This window comes from Candida margitis (assembly GCF_024628925.1).
Source record: "Candida margitis strain CBS 14175 chromosome Unknown scaffold3, whole genome shotgun sequence".
In the NCBI taxonomy this organism is placed as follows: Eukaryota; Fungi; Ascomycota; class Pichiomycetes; order Serinales; family Debaryomycetaceae; genus Lodderomyces; species Lodderomyces margitis.
In genome coordinates this window covers 251,812-269,184 of record NW_026261810.1, presented here as the reverse complement: position 1 = coordinate 269,184, position 17,373 = coordinate 251,812, and the positions used below count along the sequence as shown (strand labels likewise).

General features: G+C 38.1%; 6 protein-coding genes across 6 annotated transcripts; 2 read left to right on the top strand and 4 right to left on the bottom strand. All coding sequences in view use genetic code 12, as the record gives it.

Annotated features, from left to right (window-relative positions):
- Window positions 1-4: 4 nt before the first annotated feature.
- CANMA_002740 (uncharacterized protein) lies at window positions 5-574 on the bottom strand (the record flags this gene model as incomplete). Its single annotated transcript, XM_051814842.1, has 1 exon — window positions 5-574. One exon carries the CDS (start codon window positions 572-574, stop codon window positions 5-7), a length of 570 nt encoding a protein of 189 aa, XP_051671711.1.
- A 172-nt stretch (window positions 575-746) lies between these two features.
- On the top strand, window positions 747-2,312 carry CANMA_002739 (uncharacterized protein; the record flags this gene model as incomplete). Its single annotated transcript, XM_051814841.1, has 1 exon — window positions 747-2,312. The coding sequence occupies one exon, from the start codon at window positions 747-749 to the stop codon at window positions 2,310-2,312; it is 1,566 nt and encodes a 521-aa protein (XP_051671710.1).
- A 191-nt stretch (window positions 2,313-2,503) lies between these two features.
- Window positions 2,504-4,030, top strand: MAS2 (mitochondrial-processing protease subunit alpha; the record flags this gene model as incomplete). The annotated part of the gene is made up of 1 exon (XM_051814840.1): window positions 2,504-4,030. The coding sequence occupies one exon, from the start codon at window positions 2,504-2,506 to the stop codon at window positions 4,028-4,030; it is 1,527 nt and encodes a 508-aa protein (XP_051671709.1).
- A 100-nt stretch (window positions 4,031-4,130) lies between these two features.
- MYO1 (myosin 1) lies at window positions 4,131-9,854 on the bottom strand (the record flags this gene model as incomplete). Its single annotated transcript, XM_051814839.1, has 1 exon — window positions 4,131-9,854. The coding sequence occupies one exon, from the start codon at window positions 9,852-9,854 to the stop codon at window positions 4,131-4,133; it is 5,724 nt and encodes a 1,907-aa protein (XP_051671708.1).
- Window positions 9,855-11,000: 1,146 nt separating this feature from the next.
- CCN1 (Ccn1p) lies at window positions 11,001-13,289 on the bottom strand (the record flags this gene model as incomplete). The annotated part of the gene is made up of 1 exon (XM_051814837.1): window positions 11,001-13,289. One exon carries the CDS (start codon window positions 13,287-13,289, stop codon window positions 11,001-11,003), a length of 2,289 nt encoding a protein of 762 aa, XP_051671707.1.
- Window positions 13,290-15,509: 2,220 nt separating this feature from the next.
- Window positions 15,510-17,147, bottom strand: CCT7 (chaperonin-containing T-complex subunit; the record flags this gene model as incomplete). The annotated part of the gene is made up of 1 exon (XM_051814836.1): window positions 15,510-17,147. The coding sequence occupies one exon, from the start codon at window positions 17,145-17,147 to the stop codon at window positions 15,510-15,512; it is 1,638 nt and encodes a 545-aa protein (XP_051671706.1).
- Window positions 17,148-17,373: the final 226 nt, after the last annotated feature.

Genomic DNA, 17,373 nt, shown 5'->3' with positions numbered 1-17,373 from the left:
CTCTTTAGTAGCCTCGTAAAAGACATGCTCCAATGGCCAATCTGGTTAATTGGCCTTGAACATTATCATCAGGAGCATTTACCGCATCATTCAACTTGTAAACTTTCTTAAACTTTGACAAATCAACCATTTCCAACAAGACCTCATCAGTTATTGGTACATTATCTCCATCTACAATATCAGCAATGTCTTTTGCAATTATGTCAACGTCATCATCAGGCAGCACAACCTTAACCACAATCGTATTAGGACAATCATCCAGTATACCAAATCGTTTGATTGCATCAGATATGACATTGACTGGTGATAAATTCAACAAGATTTCCGTGCTTAAAGTCTTGGCTTGCATCGACTTATTTACTTGATTGAGCACCGATTTATGGATTGAGTTTTGTAGTTGCTCCATAGAGATGATGTATTTGGTGTTCAAGAAACAATAATCATATTTAGGATTGGCCTGTATTAGTTGTTCTTTTATAGTTTGGATGGTTTCTCGCGAGGCACCTTTGAAAAGACTGATGACAGCTATGTGGTGAGGAAATTGTGGGAATGAAGCTATTTGAGGGTTTGACATTGATAATGAGTTTGCAATTAATCCCTGTGCTGGACATGGCCCCTTCTGAAGTTTTTGATTTTTCTCCATGCGCGCGATGAAAACTATCGCCGAATAAAATTCTAAGTAACCGCTGAAATAAAGAAACAACAATCTCAAACACAATAGGTGTGTTCTTCAACCGAGAGACAACATGACATCTGATCTGGTTAGTGAGGTTGATGTGACTGATCTACTAGATAGTTTATTCAAAGATGTAAGGATTTCAGAACCAACAGAGGTTGACACTGACCTACGACTATATCCCGAGATTATTTTACAAAAGTCAGAAAAAGGAAACAAGCTTTATGCCTCGTTCCAAAGGTACTCGCCCCAGTTTATCAAAGATGGAACCGATAGGAATCAGGTGTTGCGATGGCGAGACTCAAATATCGAATCGGCACAACGAATAATACTTGACAGCTGGATAGCACAAAATTCAGGCGTGAACTCAACTTCAAACAAGGACAGTTCCAAACTTCTGAAATCAATATCGACTACTGGTCGAGCCAATAAGCTTTTTGTCTGGTCATCGAGCGATTCCTACATTGAGGAGAAAAAGAGGCTATTGCAACTACGTAGGGGCTTGGAGGGTAAAGCCTCACAATCACATAAACCAAATATTCCAAACGAAGATAAGCCTGTTGAAACAGATGCAAAATTAGAAGGTCTACAAAAGCAGTTGCATTTAAAATTGACGTTAAATAAAGTAAACAATACGTTATCGAAAAAGATTGAAATTGAAGCCAATAAATTTATTCATGCTCGAATACAAAAAATACGCAATCACCATAGTGAACAAATGATGAAACAAATCAATGACCGGAAAAGAAAAGATCATGAGGTGTACTTGCAACGACTAAAGTTAAAGGAGGAGGAGTACGAAAAATCTTTACGACAAGATCAAGATAATGGCAGTAGTACGAAGAAACTGAATTTTTTCGGCACTTTATTTGGCCTTAGCGGCGGTGCTGTATCGCCAATAAGTGAGGTAGATAGTCCTACCGAGCCATCAAATGGCAGCACAACTACCCCTAAAAGCAACACGAAGTCATCAAAGAATAAACGCATGACTTTATTTGGCATGCAATCGTTGTTTTCGAGTGGCAATACATCCAAAAAACGACTGGATAAGACTACTATGTTTGATGCAGAAGAACAGTCCGACACGCAATCAATGGCTGATTCTAACCTTGACCACTCGGTGATATCTGCAAGTGAAGAACCAGAAGAAACAGAGTCCGTCAACTCACCGTCAATTGAGGATTCTGGACAGCCAGCAAATACGGAAACCCAAGAGGTAGCTACACCTATATTTAATGTCGATGAACTTGCGTCATTAGAGTTGAAGCGATCGCCGCAAAAATCAAATGGCTCAGACACAGCTACATCTAGAGGGATACCACAAAGCAGAGGCACGAGAAGAGAAGACGAGTTTGACGATGAATTTACCGAATTCACTACTGCTACATCTGCAGACAATCTGAATCCAACATCACCACATCCTCCTCGACCCCCTTCTTCTTCTGCACTGATGCCTAAATTGTCACACAACTTCTTTTCCGTAGAGAAGGCAAATGCCAATGCTACACCTGCAATTTCGGGTAATGAGTTGATTGATTTATTTGAAACACATGAGCTGAGACCTACTTCTCCGGAACTTAACTCGCCAGCTCGTCCCCCATTGCAGAATAATTTGGATAACTTGTTAGATTTGTAGAAAATAGGATTTTAATAATATTCCTGTATACAAGAGATTAGCGTTTCCAGATTCAATTTTTTTTCTTCCTCAGCTTTACAAATAGTTTCATCTCTTTTACTGAAAGGCATTTAAGGTCCAGCTTTGGATTACTTTTCTAGCAGAGTCTTACCGATCTCAACATTACATCTTCATCTGTCTATAACCCAACAATGATATCGAGGGTAGCAGCACCTAAATTGAGCCCAGCAAACGCTCTTAAAAGGTTCTATGCATCATCATCACCAGCAACAGCAGCTACTATGAGTAAGCCAAATATAGAAATGACGACCCTTGCCAACGGATTGAGACTAGTTACTGATTCTACACCAGGTCATTTCAGTGCACTTGGAGCATATGTCGATGCTGGATCACGGTATGAGGATCCACAAAACCCGGGGCTTTCTCATCTTCATGATCGGTTAGCTTGGAAATCAACTGAGAAATATAGTGGGTTACAAATGTTGGAAAATCTACTGAAGTTGGGAGGTAATTACATAAGTTCGGCTCAACGAGAATCGATGATTTTTCAAGCTAGTGTTTTTAATAAAGATGTTGATCAAATGATGGAAGCCATTGCCCAAACAGTTCGAAGTCCGCAAATTACAGATCAAGAGTTTGTCGAAACTTTACAAACTGCCGATTATGAAGTACAGGAATTACAATACAAACACGAATTGTTATTGCCTGAAGAATTGCATGCTGTTGCCTATAAAGACAACACGTTGGGTCTTCCATTGTTTATACCAAAAGAGCGCATACCTCTTGTACAAAAATCTGATGTTCTTGATTACCATAACAAGTTTTTCCAACCCCAAAATATCATCATTGCCATGGTTGGTGTGCCCCATGACCATGCTCTCAAATTAGTGGAGTCAAACTTTGGTGACTGGAAGTCAACCGGTGACAAACCAAATCTCACACCTGCTAAATACACCGGAGGTGAGATTGCTTTGCCCCATCAACCACCACTATACGCTAATCAACCGGAATTGTACCACATGCAAATTGGATTTGAAACTACGGGATTGTTACACGATGACTTGTACTCTCTTGCTACATTGCAAAAACTTCTTGGGGGTGGTTCTTCATTTTCAGCCGGTGGTCCCGGTAAAGGAATGTTTTCTCGACTTTATACTAAAGTCTTGAACAAGTACCCATTTGTTGAAAATTGCATGTGTTTTAATCACTCATATTTAGATTCGGGATTATTTGGTATTACGTTGAGTTTGGTTCCTGAGGCCGCCCATGTGTCGTCACAAATTATTAGTCATGAATTGGCCAAAGTTTTACACGTTGATGCCAAATCAGGCGGATTAAATGAACAAGAAGTTAAACGCGCCAAAAACCAATTGACTAGTTCCATTTTAATGAATGTTGAGAGTCGGTTGGCCAAATTGGAGGATTTAGGAAGACAAGTTCAATGCCAGGGCCAAGTCACATCAATTGATGAAATGGTGGAAAAAATCAAAGCATTGACTCCAAGAGATTTGCAAAATGTTGCCGAGAAGGTACTAACTGGTAATGTAGTTACTACAGGTACCAGCACGGGTATTCCCTCAGTGGTGATGCAAGGTGATAGGGAAGCCTTCGGCGATGTTGAATTTATTCTCCGTAGGTATGGATTGGGCAAATATTCCACGCCCGAGATACCTGAACCAAGAGATTTTTCGCAGAAAAAGAAAAGCTCGTGGTTTTAACTTTGTACATAGTCTAATTTTTATATTACAAGATATACACTTCTAACAATTTAAATCTATAACGTGTACACTTTCCGTACTGTCCAATGACAAAACCCCATCAAGACAAGTTCAACCTTTCTCGCAATTCCAAGTTTTCCTTTTGCAACATCAACATTGACTCCTTCAATTGATTATTTTGCTCTTCGATTGTTTTCAATTGCAAATCCTTTTCAATATTTTCTTGATCTAATGAATCAACTGCAACTTTATAATGATTGATTTTGTTCTGGTAATCAAAGTTTTCATCATTATAACGTTTACTCAATTGCGACTCATGCTCCACTGTGACTTCCAATTGTTTAATCTTTCTCTCTAATGATTTAATTGCTTTGTCAGAATCATGTTTCTCCTGTATGGAATTATCTAAAGCTGTTTGCAATGAATCGGCTCGAGATTCCAAATACTTGATTTGGTCATTACTATACAATTTCTCTTCCAATTTATGCACCTTGGCATTCAATTCATCATTGGCTTTCTTTAAGGAATAGTTTTCCTCATTGGATACCAATAGATCATTTCTAATCTTTTGCTGGTCACGGTAATCCGAAGTTGATGACATTTTCGATTGACTCAATTCAGACCTTATTGCCTCGGCATCTTGACGTTGATTTTCTAAATGGCCCTTAAGAAAAGCAACTTCTGATTTACTTTGATCAAGGGCAACAGTTTGATTCTCCAAGTTGAGATTCACTTTGAATAACTCATCTTGTAATTGTTCCTTTTCTTCAATCAACTTCTCCTTGTCTTGACTAATCTCACTAACCAATTCCTTCAACCCACTAATCTGTTTCGAAAACGAAGCAATCTTGCGCTCATTTAAGATCTTGTCATTTTCAAGCTGTCTCAGAGTATCAGTCAAACTGACAATTTTATTCTCCAAGTCTTCCTCTCTCAACAGCATCTCTTCCATCTCCTTTTCAGTATTCTTTTTCACCAAAACTGCCTCTTCGAGGTCCAACTGAAGTTGCTTGTTCTCTTTGACTAAAGTAGTTTCGGTCTGGGTTTTGAAATTCAAATCCTTGTGCAAGTTTCTCAACTCCTCACGTAATTTCTCCGTCGTCTCTCTGTTTTCGTAATTCTTGACATGGTACGACAACTTGTCCTCCAATTGCTTAATCTGCTTCTTGTTTTCATCCACTACGCGCACATTGCCTTGAACCGTTTGCTCCAAACCATCAATCTTGGCATTGCAATCTTTTAGCATGATTTGCGATGTTCTTGCCTCTTCCTTGGCTAATCTCAACTGACTTCGCAAATCATTCATTTCCTTCCTGGCCAGCTCTTCTTGTCTTTTGGAAATAGTAACTGCCGACTCGGCCAATTCCAACTTTCTAAAGTACTCATCAGAACGCTTCTTATACAACTCCAACCCGTGGATCAAATCCAGATTCCTCGAAGAAACATTGTCATATTTCACTTTCAAAAGAGCAATCTCTTCCTCGAAATCTTTCATTGAGCTTTTAAACTTTTCTTGTTTCACTTGGTACAATTCATCTTCTGACTCTCGAAGCAAAGCCTTCAACCGTAAAATCTCTGATTTGGAAGTTCCCAATTCTTCACGGGTAGATTTTAAAGTCTTGTTGATGTCTTGATAAATTTGGATAAAGTCGGGATTGACTCCTCTAAATGCAAGCTGGCCGCCTAGGCTCTCACTTCTTGAAACAGTCCGGCTATTCTTAGGCGAACTTTCATTACTCGTCGACTCATTAGATATGAAACCTTCAATTTTACTCTCAAGTTGAGCCACACGCCCTTGGGATTCTTTAAACTTCTTTTCATAATCTGTTGAGCTATTCAACCCACGACTCGATTGCACCTTGTTCAATTTCTTTTGCAACTCGATGGCATAATTCTCTGCTCGTTGGTAATTGCTTTGCTCTTGTTGCAATTTGAACTTCAAGTTGTTGATTTCCTTATTTAATGTGTCAACGCTTCCATTAACGCGCTCACCAATAGCAAGTGACCTTCTCTTTGGCGTGAGATCTGTACTCATTAATGACCCATTCATTATTCGTTCCTTAATCAACCCCAATTCCTCCGTCAATTTCTTGTTTTCGAATTTTTCCTTTCTCAATGCTGCATTCTGCTCATTCAATTTTAGTTTAATATGAGTAAACTCTTCCATCATTTGCCGACTTGGTGGTTGATTCTCTTTCTCCAGTTCTACTAATTTATAATCCTGCTCAAGTCTGTGCAACTTGTCATTCAACTCGGCAATCATCGAGCTGTACTCGTCCCTTGCCTTTTGTGTCTGCTGTAATTCAAATTTGAGTTTCTCATAGTCATTACTTAACTGCTTGTGATTTGAAGTAGATTTAGACAATTGTGCTTGAATCGATTCAATCTCCTTCAAGTTACGCTCTTCATTGGATTTTATTTGTGACAATTTGACCTCAGCTTGTTTCAGAGATTCCAAATCGCGTTGGGTTTTTGAAATTTGCAACTTTAATTGCTGTATCTCTTTCTGGTATTGCTCAATTTCATGCGACTTCTTTTCAACCCGCAATTTCAATGCCAGAACTTTCTCCTTTGCCTCTTCCATTTTTTCCTCGTATTTGGTTTTCTTCACTTCATCTCTGCCCAATTGAACCTTTAATGACTCGATTTCTTCTTTTTGAGAAACATTTCTAGCCTCCAACTCCAGTATAGTTGACTTCAATTCAGCTATTTGCAGCAAGTATCTATCACCAGCCAGTTTAAGCTCCTTGTGAGCAGATGCCTTTTGCGTCAAGTCCCGTACCTGCAGCTCATGTGCTGAAGCCTCCAGTTGTAAGCTTTCAATCACACTCTGCAATTCTCTAATCTTTGTCTCAGACTCTGTCGATTGCTTTTTATGCGTGCTTTTCAATTCATCTAGCATCGACGCGTGTTTCGACTTTTCTAATTCAACTTTTTCAAGCTGGACTCTCAACTTTGTCAACTCGCTTTGGACTGAACTATGTTCAGATTGCCTCAGCGCTAACTCCTTTGACCGTACTTCGTAATCATCATGCAACTCTTTCAAGCGATTGCTTAATTTCTTCAGGTCGTCAGACAAAACACGATTAGTTTCTTTCAATTCTCGAATATTGCTCTCTAGTCCATCAATTTTGTTCCTTGAATCTTTGCTGTCAGAACGTAACTTTTGTATCTGATTGTCCTTGTCTTTGATGATATCGTTATTGGCAATGATTTCATCCTCCAAAGTCTTTAAATTATCGCGTAATTTGATGTTATCATTCTCCAATCCTTTATTCAACTTTTCAGAGTCCTTTAACTTAATAGTGGCATCCTTCAAGTTATTTTGCACTTCAGTCATGTCCATGACTTTGACAGAATCTTCAAGCAATGGCTTGATTTGATAAAACAATGCCATCCAAGGATTATTCGATCTCGCATCATCAATCAGTTTCATTGTCTTGGCAATAATTTGCGACGATTGTAGCTCCTTAATCTGTTGACGAATATTTGCCCTCGTCATATTTCCTCTGATTCGTTTTTGCAATTCGGTAAGAATCGACTTTAGTGTCAAATCCCTCATTGTTTCCAACTTGCCTAGTATTCCATTTTTAAAAAAGATTTTGGTGAGACCAACTTTGAATGTTTCTGGGTCTAATCCTGACTCTTTCAATATAAGCTCGCAATTGGTCTTTACATTCTTTGTCAATTGAACATCGCCACAAATAATCGAATACCGGTAGATAAATTCGTCAAACATTAGCTTGTTAGGATACCCAGCACGAGTGATTCTGATCCCTTCCAAAACACCATTACACCTCAATTGGCCAAGCACAAGGTTTTTGTCAAATTTTCTGGCCCTTTTATCTAAATTGGGCAATATGCATCTGACAAAATGCGGTTCCGTTGTTTCCAAACGATCCATTAAATCTTTCAATTGTTCTTTATGCTTTTGTGATACTGTTTGCATCATTTTAGAACCATTTTGATTCTTCAAGGGCAGTTTCAGTGGCAGTGCATCTTTTTCCGATTGTGAACCACTGATTAATTCTCGAAGGGACGCATTCTTAGACTCTGATGTAAGCAACTGCAAAATATTATCACTAACGGGATCTTTGTTCTTTTGAAGCCAATTATCTACATTATACTCAACTTTGCCGGCATAATGTTGAATAATGAAGCCATTCTTGAACTTGTTCTCAGCAAACTTCTTATTCTTTCCCGCAAAATTCGAACTTAACTTCTCCATAAACATTTTGTCTGATGACTTTGGCATCATACATTCTTCATCGAGCAACTTCAAAATCCCCATGGGATTTCTTGTTTCGATTAAATCAATAGTTGGCTGCAAGTCTTTGCCAAAGTCTATAAACTCCCACTGAATATTCTCTCGCAAATATTCACTTTGCTCCAATATGAATGAATGGTGGTTGAAAAACTGTTGAAGCTTTTCGTTGGTGTAGTTGATGCATAATTGCTCAAATGAATTGATGTCAAATATTTCAAATCCAGCAATATCAAGCACTCCGATGCATAAATCTCCCAGGCTAACTTCATCATTATTTAGATTGATGTTGATCTTCTTGATGATGAATTGAAATAGTCTTTCATACAAGTATTTGGCTAGAGCATCAATTGCAAATTTAACTTCACCTGCCTTTTTTGATTTTGTAACGTATTCTCGACCAGCTTTAACCTTTGGTTTTAAAAAACTGTCCCTCAACTTGGAGGCATCGACTCCCAAAAGTTCAGCAATTTTGTCAATTGGCGAGTCTTTGGTAAAACTAGCTTGCTCAGAGTTCCAAGACGTAAATTTCAAATTACCTAAATGAAGTATAATTGCCAACATCTGGAAAATAAATTGCATCTCTTGTGATGAGAATCCAACTACTTTAAATGCCTCCACAAGTAGGTTAAACTCTTTGAAGTCATCAACATTGGCAATACTAGTGACTCCACCACTGAGGTACTCGTAAGTTGACACATCTTTGTTCAATCCGAGACTCGACAAGTTTTCATATCCTTTAACAAAGTGGTAAAATATATGGTAATTTCTCTCTTCCTCAGCTTGGTGGACTACCCTTGACTTTTCTAATAAGTAGTAATCAATATTAGCTCCAGCTAAATCCCCAGCAGAGTCAAAATAAATTTGGATAAATTTTCCAAATCTCGATGAGTTATTATTTTTTATTGTCTTTGCATTCCCAAAACTTTCCAAGATTGGATTCGCTTGTAAGATTTTGTCGTCAATATTATCTGTCTTGGAAGTATCTGTATCTCTCAGTGACGCTGTCGTAATGGTTGAAAGGTATTGGATGATTTTTTTCGTATTTTCCGTCTTACCAGCCCCGGACTCACCAGTCACCAAGATACTCTGGTCTCGCTTGTTACTCAACAAGTTGCGATAAGTTGCTTCAGCAATGGCAAATATATGCGGTGATTCCTTATCTGTGGGCTGATTACGAAATTTTCGTACCATTGATTCATCATAAATTGGCAACAGTTTGTAAGGGTTAATAGCCACCAAGAATAAACCGGAATATGTATAAATCAAATCATCCATATACCGCAAATACAAATTGTACACCACCGAAGGCTCGTTTAGGTGTGTTAGCTCGGCCATATCTTCACATTTGTTAAATTTGACGGGATTACAATTCTCCAACTTTGATTGTTCAATTTCAATGGTTGATTCGACATGGTTAATATTGTCAAGAGAGACAATGGAAACTTTGCATTTCCCATTCTCAAGGTAATCTGCTATGTATCCTTTGGTGAATAAGTCTTTCTCATTGGGGATCCAAACCCAATTCTTGAGTGCAACATCACCATCGGACTTGGACATTAAACTTTTGTATGTTGTGAGAAAGGTTGTTACTGACAGGAAAAAAAATAAAAACCTATAAGTTTGGAATTATTGTGGTGTAATAGGTTGTGAGGAAGGTATAATGGGTATCACAAGAGGTAGATATACTAAGTGGTATGTCTGTATATCTAGTATGGTAAAAAGTAGTGATTTTGTTGTTTGATAAAGGAATTGAGAGAATTGAAAGATTTGAAAGAAGAAAAAAAAAATTACAGTTTAGTTCCTGCATATGGTAAATTGTTTACATTGTGTCTATTTTAGGAAACGTGTGCGTCTTTTTATATCAAAACACCATCAACTATCACTACAGAGAGAGTCTTTCAGAATTGAATAATACAAGCAGTAAGAGGAGAATACCTCTATGTATAGTGAGATCTCTTGAGGTGGCAATCTGAAATCTTATTAAAGATTGCTTCATCGTAGTAACTTTTTTTTAGTGTAGAATCTAGTTATAGGCTTAAACACAATGTGCCAAAGATTTTTCTATATTAGGAAGGTGCTGTTGATTATCAAAATGCACTTTCGCTGTGAGCAGGTCCTTTGATGTACTGTTAGATGAGAAGTGAATGACATGGATAAACTATTGGACTAGCAACTTCCTGGTCATTTGATTTCCCAAATTTTCTCTTTTCTCAAACCAGTACCAAAGCCTTTGAAGACGCGTCACTTCTTACTGGCTCTACCATTTCAATGACGGCTATTTTTTGCAGCAATATTGAGCAAAATCTAAACCAAAAGAAAGAGAACAAAATTTACCTGAATTTCATCAATGCAATCAAACAAACACCATACATACTTTACACAAGATGTGTTGTATTAAATAAGAATATACCCCTTTCAAACTATGTACACACGCCGCCTTTATTTCGCAGCCAAATAACTACAGGTGTGTTGTCATCTAAGCCTTTAAAGACTACAACGACAACGTACAACAACACGAGAAAGTAAATGCATCAATCAATTTTCAAAAGGTATAAAGGAATCTATACATGTATAAACACACACACATATATACATATATGTATATATGTATAATGAGAACTAAATCATTAAATTCGTAAGTAGCAAAAAGCAATATCAATAAACTGTCCAAACGGTCCAAACGCCAAATCAAACCAAAAATCTTTAAAAATACTGATTCATCAAAGGTGAACTTGTGTTTAAGCTAGCACTGCTATTAGCGACCGGCTTAATAGGAGAAAACCCATTACACTTGTCGTTTACTGTAGCTTCATGTCCGGTGGCCACCGTAGGTAAAATTGGTGGAATCATAACTGACGAACTACTGCTGGTGTTGATAGATGTGGCTGACGATTGCATCATGGCCCGCTTTTTTCTAATTTTGGATTTGGTTCTGCAGAGCAGCGGTTGCAGCAGACCCATCATAACTGCATGCTGTTGTTGTTGTTGCTGTTGTTGTTGTGTTACTGCCGAAGAGGACGAGGCAAATGATGATATGGGGAAGTGGGTAGGCGTATTACAATTTGAAGTTACGCTATTGGTTTGGCTTCCACCGGATCTCTTATTGGAAAACACCGAATATTGTGAGGTTGCCGATGGTGGAGTCACTGGTGGCGCAATCAGATTTGAATCAAACCCCAATGTTGATGGACCAAAAAAAGGGTGGGGTGATTTAGGAGTGCGTAAATGGCCAGCAGCGCCACTTCCCCTTACGCTAAAATAATCATCGGATTCGTATGCCTTGTAAGATGAATAAGGGTTGACACAGTACTCATCATCTTCATCATCTTCGGAATCCGGCTCGGAATCGGAATCCAAGGTCGGATCACTCAATTGGGGAAACTGTAATAAAATCTCAATCGTTTGAACAAATCTAGAATCAATTAATGCTGTTGAAGAGTCCAAGGTGGCAACAAGTTTATCCTTATTTTCATAGATTGACTGAATCAAGAATGAGTTCTTTTCATGGAATTTCTTCAATACTTGAATAACACCAACCGATTCATATTTCTTGGTCAACACTTCAGTCACTTTATTCAATTGAATGACCAACATGAGAGCAGTCTTTTTGATGGTCAACAATGTCGATTCATCCAATCCATTGAGAAAAGCACCATGAATTTCCGGCAACTTATTTTCAATCTCTTCATCCTCGGCAATATTGTCAAATGTAGTGTCGTTGGTTTCATTGAAAACTGGTTCATCATCATCCAATGCATCGTGGTCGATATCAGCGTCTCTATCAGTATCGGCATCAGTATCGGTATCAACATCCTCTTGGTCACTCTCTTCGCAATCTAAGTCAATGTCATCGGCGATGCTTGAATGTCTATTTATGGTGTTTTGGTGGCTGTAATTGCTATCATTGTTATTGGAGTAAAGTGTATTCATTTTCTGTTTCAAGGGAAATTTAGGGACTGCACCGATATTTTGTAATTGGGTCTTCCTCTGCAGCAGCTGCAGCAGCAGTTGTTGTTGTTGCCTACGCAATTGGCGTTCTTGTTTTCTCTTTAATCTATTTTGCAATTTCATCTGAAGGTGTTGTCTCCTTTTTGGTTCAATTATAACAGCTTCCAACATTTCTTTCAAACTTATGGATGCATTGGGGAGTTGGAGCATAGAACAAGCTAATAAATTAGCAGTGTATGCAACTAAGCTGGTAGGCACCAGTAAAAAGAATTTGTCGTATAATGACAACTCACACAAGAACCTCCCGACAGCAGTAACGGCACTCAATGTACTTGCTGCTGCTGACTTTACCACTTGTTCGCTGGCACCACCTGCTACATTAGCAGCGTGAATAGCTTGCAAACTATACTTTGGTGGAGTAATGCTGGCGCCAACGATATTTGAATGCTTAATGCTCAATTGTAAACAATCTTCCAAAGTGGGGTGACCAATCGACCATTCCAAGGTACTCAAGATGTGCATTTCCATTTGTACAAACATCTCTTCGTCATAAGCATTACGGCACATGATGGTCAACTCCTTCAACGTTGGAACTCGTGATTTTTTATCTTCATATTTACCAGCGATCCACAAAGCAGTACAGCCAACCAATTGATAATGACGTTTAAAAACAATTCTCTTGGCACAATAACGGTCAATGATGTTCAAGCAAAGAAATAATGTTTGTGGTTGTAATCTAAAAGATGAATGCAATTCAATCAAGAAATCCAACAAAAACGGACGCATAAACCATTGAATCTCTGGCTGCAAGTCAATCATAGCTGGGTTAACAGACGAAGCTGACTCTAATTGAGCCAATGTTTGCACAAACTCGGTGGAGTATTCGCTAGTCAATTTCTTATTAGCTTGTGACTCCAATAGATCAAGCATGGCATGATAATGGCGTGGTTTGATATGCTGCGGTGGTCCGTATTTGGGTTTATGCTGATGCTGATGCTGATGCTGGTGTTGTTGCAGATGTGGTTCTTGTACGTTGTTGGACATTATGAATTAGTAATGTATTATTTTATATCAAAGCAAAAAACAACAAAAAGACTAAGAATAAATCAATGGGAATTGTATATGGACAAAAATGCAAAAAGTTTGTAAATTGGTATAGTTGAAATCTGGTAAAACGAGTGAGGATATCAATATAGAAAATGAGCGAATGTAGTGATGAGAAAATTTATATGTAGGATTGGATATTTATCATGGATTTGAAGCAAGAAACTTTTGGAGAAAAGTATATAGGGTTGATACTGAACGGCTGCGTTGAAAGGTAGTGTGGTGATGGGAAGGATGATAGTTGCTGGGGAGGGTTTGTAATGTTGTTGAGGATGGTTTAGCCTGTAAAAGCAAAATAAATGTGGAAGAGTTGAAGAGTTGAAGAATCAAAAGAAGAATTGGAAAAACCTAAGAGAATGTACTTTGAAACTTATATAAATGAAAGTAGAAAACAGAGCCCTAAGCTCCTTTTAAAACTGTAACTCAATAACGAAAAGATTTTATTTTCGGCGTGTAATAATAAATTTGATGCAAAAACGAAATAAAAAAAAATAAAAATAAAAATAAAAATAAAATATAAACAAAGAGAGCACAAAGACGTCCCGTGACCAGAAGCAAGAGATTTCAACTGCTGCCGCTGTTTATTCATAAATCCAAAGGATAGATTATAAGAGAGCATAAACTTTGGAAGCGAAGAATAACAATAGAATGGACCACTTTCTTTAATTTTAATTTTATTTTTTGGAGAATACCACAAAAAAAAGATTGTATTAAACAACTTCCCTCCTTTCATCTTTATGTCTAGTTAAAAAAATCAAAAAATTAGACGCTGGAAAATTTTAGTAAACAGAAATTTTAATTTGTTTTTTTTTTTTGGCGTTTAATGTTTAAGTTTCCCCATTGTACGCCATATCATCATTACACAAATCAACACAAACCACAAATGTACAAATGGTAAACAATGCAAAATACAAAGTAACTCCCCCTTTTAGGCGCCACCCACCAGTCTCTTTCTCTCTATGTTTCCCTTCTTTGACGCGTAATAGAAATTCCATTTCAATCTTCAGCGGTATGAGGGGGAACTAGCCTCAGAGATGAATGCCCTTCTAGATCCTCTCCTCTCCTCTCCTTACCCAAGAGAACCGTTTTCAAGGCTCCTGTATATTTAACAGAAAGCGCGTATTTCTTATGACGTAATCATCGTCTAAATCGTTACGTAGCATTACATAGCACAACCAAACAAAATTAGCTCCTTGGTTAATAGAGCATTCATAGACAGCTGTAGATAATATGCGGCTGGTAACGTGATACAGACTCGTGTGTAATTCACCCCAACAAGGTGCGTCTTTCAACAGAGGGTTAGGCATTTTAACAAATTCTGCTATATTTTCGCGAGTGTCACAAGATTGAAGTTTGTGACATTCTATTTGCATTGTTTCTTTATTTTATTTTTTTCTCGCGTGCTTCTCTTTTTAAATTTTAACCCAATACAGACTGACGAGAACTACAACAAGGCACAAAATATAGGTCGATCCATTTACAACACAATATATCGAAGATATATCAGTCCAGCTTCAGCCACAAATGGCTTCTTTCTTTTTGGAAACTGGTGTAGAAAAAAATGGAGGGCCAAGTCGGGGGATAATCGTTTCTTGGTTAAGCTTTGTTTTTTTTTCAGCATCAAAGACGCGTGTGTCATAGGCTACAACAAAACAGCAACTTTCAAAGGTGTATTCAGATGGAGAGTCAGTGCATGCAGAAGCAAGGTTGGCCTGTTCCGTGTCTATGTTTGCCATCACTTGAAAGGGCGTGTACAGTTTTAACTAAATGATGATTTGCTAACTCATGGAGTGTTGGTTAATAATTTATTTTTAGTTTTTGAGTGATAATTTTTGGTTGCAAAAACAAACAATAGTGAATATTAAATATGTTCCTTTTTAGAAAGAATGCAAAACCAGTACGCGTCTATTTTGAAAGACGTGCTGGGACTGACTACAGCCCTTTCATATACTGCAACCCGTATAACATACACGTATATATATATATATATACAGACACGACTGCCCGTTTTACAACAGAACATGGCAAATTGAAAGGGAGAAATTGTGAAATGTCAAATAAACAACACTTGGATGACTACAACATTGATACTGAGTCAGATATACATCAAGACAACCCATGATACTCTATAATCACTAAACACTCCATCCCTTTCCCCTTCTAAAAAGCACCCCTGCCTCTTCCTTGTGGTGCACCTCCTTGTTCGCCTTGTTGATCATTGGTAATAGTTTCATCAATACTTAATAATAAAGTAGCCGCCTCTGTTGCTGACTCAATAGCATTGATCTTGACCAACGCTGGTTCCCATATAAAGCTCTTCATGTTGTTGCCAATATTCTCCAGTTGGAAATCAATACCGTACCAAATATCACCCTTGGCATGGGCACTTCTCAACTTGTTTAATAATTCAATAGCATCCAACCCAGCATTCTCACACAATTGACGAGGTATAACTTCCAATGCTTTGGCAAATGCCCCAATGATCAATTGTTGTTTTCCGGCAATGGTTCGGGAATAGTCACGCAAGTACTTTGATAGCTCCATTTCAGTTGCACCTCCACCAGCAACGATTTGATGATGACTTATGGCACGCTTGACAATCATAATTGCATCATGTAGAGATCTTTCAACTTCGGCAATAACTTGCTCAGCACCACCACGTAAGATCAAAGTACATGTTTTGGCTTGAGGACATCCCTTGAATATATTGTATCTTTCACCTCCAATTTGCACTTCCTCAAACTTGGCACATGTTCCCAAATCCAGCGGCTCTATTTTAGAGCATGTACTTTGAATGTGTCCTCCAACAGCTTGAATCACTCTATCCATGTCCTCACTACTTACACGACCAGCACAAAATATATCCCTATCCGCAAAGTACTGCGTAGCCAAGTCCCCAATTGGCAATTTCGACAATACAATATTGGCTCCAGAGGCCACAATGGCCTCCAATTTGTTTAAAATGATTTGCCATTCAGCATCAACAATTGCCTGGTAGTCCTTAACTTGGTCAATTCTTACCTCAGCATTATCTTTTTCAGCCTTCAATTCCAATTCCACATTCAATGCTACTATTTTGGGGTCAACAAACAGCTTAGGCTGTTGTTCAAACCCGGCATAGGAAAATGTCTTTTTGAATGCAACACCATCAATAAACAAACTCTCTTCCAACGCACCGCCAGGTACTTTTTTAATTCCAATCAATTTTTCATCCAAGTCATTTTGATCAAGACTTAAAACGGCATCAACCACCATCTTGGTGAAAAACTCTGAATTACTGCTGATTAACTTCGACGACATTGCAGTAGTGGCACACTTTTCCAATGATTGTCTAAACTCCTCCTCGTTTTCCTTTTTAACATCAACAGCAATCTCTTTGATCTTTTCAATGCACAACTCACACGCTTTCCTATATCCCTTGGTAATCAAATACGAACTCACACCATCTTCAATGAAACCCTTGGCTTCTTTCAATAACTCCCCTGCTAATATAGTCACTGAGGTAGTTCCATCTCCAACTTCAGCATCTTGTGATCGGGAGATATCAACCAACATTTGTGCTGCTGGATGAACAATGTCCAATAACTTTAAAATTGTAGCTCCATCATTGGAGATTGTGGTTTTGCCATTCGAGGATACTATAAGAATGTCTGAGCCAAATGGACCCAATGTTGGTCGTAAAGTATCTTGTATAGCTAGACAAGCATTTATGTTGGTGATTATCTGTCCTTTTCCTTGCGAGGTATCAGTACCTTCTTTCAAGACAACAATTGTTGGCGTCTGGTTTGCAAATGCCATATTACGATGGATTATAATCAACTATAAGTGGGAGGAAGAAAAGAATCAAACAATTGTCAATGTCACTGTTTTTGTAGAAGATGGTGGAAAAAGAGAGTGCATTGATGAGAAAAAAAAAATTAGAAAAATTCAGAGAATCCGATTTGGTAACAATACACGACCCTCTCACTCACACACACACACCCTCTCTATCAAAATTTTCTTTTTCTTGTTTAAACCCTCTAAA